General features: G+C 40.8%; 1 protein-coding gene across 1 annotated transcript; it reads right to left on the reverse strand.

Moving 5' to 3' along the window:
* Nucleotides 1–1,344: 1,344 nt before the first annotated feature.
* LOC129808437 (uncharacterized) lies at nt 1,345–3,217 on the reverse strand. Its single transcript, XM_055858211.1, has 2 exons — nt 1,442–3,217; nt 1,345–1,371 (listed from the first exon to the last, which is right to left on the reverse strand). The coding sequence occupies exons 1-2, from the start codon at nt 3,215–3,217 to the stop codon at nt 1,345–1,347; spliced, it is 1,803 nt and encodes a 600-aa protein (XP_055714186.1).
* Between the last annotated feature and the right edge of the window lie 1,355 nt (nt 3,218–4,572).

Here is a 4,572-nt window from a genome sequence, read left to right on the forward strand (position 1 = left end):
AGAAGGCATGTTAAGCTACATCAACACCAAGCTTGATGAACAACAAATCCAACATGAGGTGGAAAAACGCATGGCAGAAGAAAGGTTTAAAATGACCCTGGAATTTGAGCAAAAAAAGTATGAGGCTACCCTCAACTTGCTGGTCACAGAAAATCAATCATTTATCACATCGAGCCCACATACGAGAGATGCACCTTCACATGCAAAATTGGAACCATTGACTGTTCCTGATTTCAGCGGCAAATACACAGAGTGGACAAGCTTCAAGGAATTGTTTTTGGCCATAATCGACAGGAACACAACTTTAACCGATGCTCATAAGTATTACTATCTGATGAAACACCTGAAGGATGAAGCCAAAATGGTTGTCGAGAACATACCAGCATCAGGAAATAGACGGAGACACTGAACCTTTCTTGATTTTCACAATTTTATTCTCTACGACGTTTCGAGGATGGATGTCCTCTTCATCAGGTCTACAATTCAATTGAACAATTTTTAGAAAATCACTTCTATCAAAAATATTATGAATTTTCTTTTTCTTTTTCTTACATCGAATATGGCAGGGAAAATCACGTACAGGTGGGAGTTGTTACACTGCACTTGAACTTTGATCACAAATTGATCTGTGATGTTCACCATTCGACTGACCGACACAGAATGAGCTCTCCTTTGAGATCAATTTTCATCACAGCTGTGAAATCCATCTTCCCTTGTTGCATTAGTATGTTGTTGTCTCATTTTTACTCGTTGTAAGAGCGAGGTGTAGATGGTGTTGATCCCTTCCGTATCAGCTTTTCTGTTGATCGTGTGTTGTTTGTGTATGTGAATGTAGAGCATCTCTAAATACTCAAGCCTTCTGTTGTGCTCACACTTGTCCAGAATTTCAGCTGAATCAAACTGAAACCGGTGCTGCATTTCTCTGGCATGAGTCACCAGGGCTGTGGCGTCACTTCTTTCTTCTTGATTTGGGTTGATCTGAGTGATGCTCCTCTTGTGTTGGTAAAGCCGGTCTTTTAATCTCTGCGTTGTTTTTCCAACATACACCTTATCACACTCACATGGGATGGAGTAAACAACTCCACTTTCCATTAATGGGTCAATCTTGTTTTTGAGATCAGTGTGCATTGCCGAATTTGTGTTGTTGCATTTAAATGCTATTTGGAGATTTTGTGTTTCGGTGCACAATATTCTCTTAATCGCATCACTTAATCTGGGGATATAAGTGATCGATTTGTAGATGATCTCCGTGTTGGTATCCACATTTTGGGTCGTATTGTGAGCTGTTTGTTGTCCAATGTGTCTATTCCATAGAATGTTGATGAGTTTTTGGCGGGAATCCATTCACTCTGAGCTTCGAGAAGACGATGTCTTTCACATGTTCCTTGTTGGTAGTTGTGAGTTTGTCGACTCTTTTTATGAGGCCAATAGCGGTACCTACTTTCTGTCTCAGAGGATGTTGTGAATGGAAATTCAACATTCTGTCTGAGGCGATGGGCTTTTTGTACCACATTGTCACGAGATTTGTGGGTTTTCTGATGACGAACGTATCCAGATAGGGAAGTCCCCCTTCTTTTTCCATTTCCACAGTGAATTGGAGCTTTGGATGGAATCCATTGAATGTTGAGAGAATGTCTGTAACTTTGTCACGCGGCACTAAGCAAAAAATGTCGTCGACATATTTTGTTAGACATATCACTCTATTGGGGATGTTTTCCAATATTTTGCTTATCGCGTAATCCATCACTATATCCGCGATAATTGGAGACAGCGGTCCTCCCATCGGCATCCCATCCATCTGTGAATAATGCTGGTCACCGAACGTGAAAAAACTGGTCTCCAGGCAAAATTTCAGGATCTCGAGAAATAGTTTTTTATCAATGGTTGTGGTGATCCTTCCTGCATCCCAGCATTCTTCCACAATCTGCAGAGCCAAATCACGTGGTATATTTGGGAATAGAGACACCACATCCAGGCTGATCATGATGTGTCCTTCTGGAACTTCGCAGCTTGTCACCCTTTCCACGAACTCGAAGGAATCCTTCACGTTGTATCCACCTACATTTGAGATTGGCTTCAGTAGTTGATTGAGAAATTTCGACAATGCATAAGTTGGTGATTTTATGCAAGACACAATGGGCCTAAGTGGAGTATTTGTCTTGTGTATTTTAGGCAGTCCATATATTCTAGGGGTTCTTGAATTGTGTGTCGTCAATTCTCTTTTCGTAATGAAGTCAATGTGACCACCTTCGTAAAGTCTTTTTACTAAAGTGTTGTTTTTACGCTCTGCAATATTGAGTTGGTTTGCTGTGGTCTTTTTGTAGGTGGTTTCATCCGATACAATGTTGGTCATCTTTTCTTCATATTCGTCCCTCCACATGACTACGGTTTTGTTGCCTTTGTCGGACGATACGATGATGATTTCACTGTGTTCTCGGATGAATCTTCTGGTGACGGTCTCCAAGTTGAGGAAGTACTTCTCTCGTGCATTTGTTCTGTGATGAGTGAGATGGCTATTGATGATGTGTGCTACTCTGGATCGTATTGTGTTTTTGTGTGTGGTAGTATCATCATCACTCATGGCCCGAATCACATCCTCTATCTCGGCCAATAGATGAAGAACAATTTTTGGCGGGAGATTTTTGTATGGCAGAGAGAACCTTGGACTGAGGCCCATCAGTAATTTCAATTCTTGTGGTAATGAAACATTTGTTGTATTCACTACCCAATCTGAGGCAGGCATGTTTATCACATTCCCAAGTTGTTTTGTGAATAGAGCGTTGTATTTGTGTGAATGAACGCTGGTGCTTCTCTGGAATTCCCGCCAAAAGACTTGTTCTTGAACAGTGAGGAAGCTCGACATTGATGGAATTCCCGTGGATCTCAACTTATGTAGGAGCTCAGTGAGCTTTTTGTGTGTCCTGTTGACTTCCCAGTAAGTAACTTTGATTTCCATGCTGAGAATCCGATGTTGGAATGATTTGATCATATTGTCTATGTCTTTGTTGTATGGTGATTCCTTAGATATTGTTTGATAGAGACATTTCACGTTGTTAATTATATGTGAAGGAGTGATCCCAGATGACCTACATTTCAGCAGGAACTGTTTTCTTGAGGTCGCTCTGGCGTACTTCCTTTGTTCTCGCATATAAGTTTTCATGTCTTGGGAAATGTTGTGTCCAAAGTTGTCCGAGATGAACTGCAGGTAACTCGTCATTGTTCCGTGAGATGTTTCAGAAGAATTTCGGTTCGACAGAATGTAGCAGGAAATAGACGGAGACACTGAACCTTTCTTGATTTTCACAATTTTATTCTCTACGACGTTTCGAGGATGGATGTCCTCTTCATCAGGTCTACAATTCAATTGAACAATTTTTAGAAAATCACTTCTATCAAAAATATTATGAATTTTCTTTTTCTTTTTCTTACATCGAATATGGCAGGGAAAATCACGTACAGGTGGGAGTTGTTACACTGCACTTGAACTTTGATCACAAATTGATCTGTGATGTTCACCATTCGACTGACCGACACAGAATGAGCTCTCCTTTGAGATCAATTTTCATCACAGCTGTGAAATCCATCTTCCCTTGTTGCATTAGTATGTTGTTGTCTCATTTTTACTCGTTGTAAGAGCGAGGTGTAGATGGTGTTGATCCCTTCCGTATCAGCTTTTCTGTTGATCGTGTGTTGTTTGTGTATGTGAATGTAGAGCATCTCTAAATACTCAAGCCTTCTGTTGTGCTCACACTTGTCCAGAATTTCAGCTGAATCAAACTGAAACCGGTGCTGCATTTCTCTGGCATGAGTCACCAGGGCTGTGGCGTCACTTCTTTCTTCTTGATTTGGGTTGATCTGAGTGATGCTCCTCTTGTGTTGGTAAAGCCGGTCTTTTAATCTCTGCGTTGTTTTTCCAACATACACCTTATCACACTCACATGGGATGGAGTAAACAACTCCACTTTCCATTAATGGGTCAATCTTGTTTTTGAGATCAGTGTGCATTGCCGAATTTGTGTTGTTGCATTTAAATGCTATTTGGAGATTTTGTGTTTCGGTGCACAATATTCTCTTAATCGCATCACTTAATCTGGGGATATAAGTGATCGATTTGTAGATGATCTCCGTGTTGGTATCCACATTTTGGGTCGTATTGTGAGCTGTTTGTTGTCCAATGTGTCTATTCCATAGAATGTTGATGAGTTTTGGCGGGAATCCATTCACTCTGAGCTTCGAGAAGACGATGTCTTTCACATGTTCCTTGTTGGTAGTTGTGAGTTTGTCGACTCTTTTTATGAGGCCAATAGCGGTACCTACTTTCTGTCTCAGAGGATGTTGTGAATGGAAATTCAACATTCTGTCTGAGGCGATGGGCTTTTTGTACCACATTGTCACGAGATTTGTGGGTTTTCTGATGACGAACGTATCCAGATAGGGAAGTCCCCCTTCTTTTTCCATTTCCACAGTGAATTGGAGCTTTGGATGGAATCCATTGAATGTTGAGAGAATGTCTGTAACTTTGTCACGCGGCACTAAGCAAAAAATGTCGTCGACATATTTTGTTAGACATAT

Source organism: Phlebotomus papatasi, chromosome 4 (genome assembly GCF_024763615.1).
Source record: "Phlebotomus papatasi isolate M1 chromosome 4, Ppap_2.1, whole genome shotgun sequence".
NCBI classification, from domain to species: Eukaryota; Metazoa; Arthropoda; class Insecta; order Diptera; family Psychodidae; genus Phlebotomus; species Phlebotomus papatasi.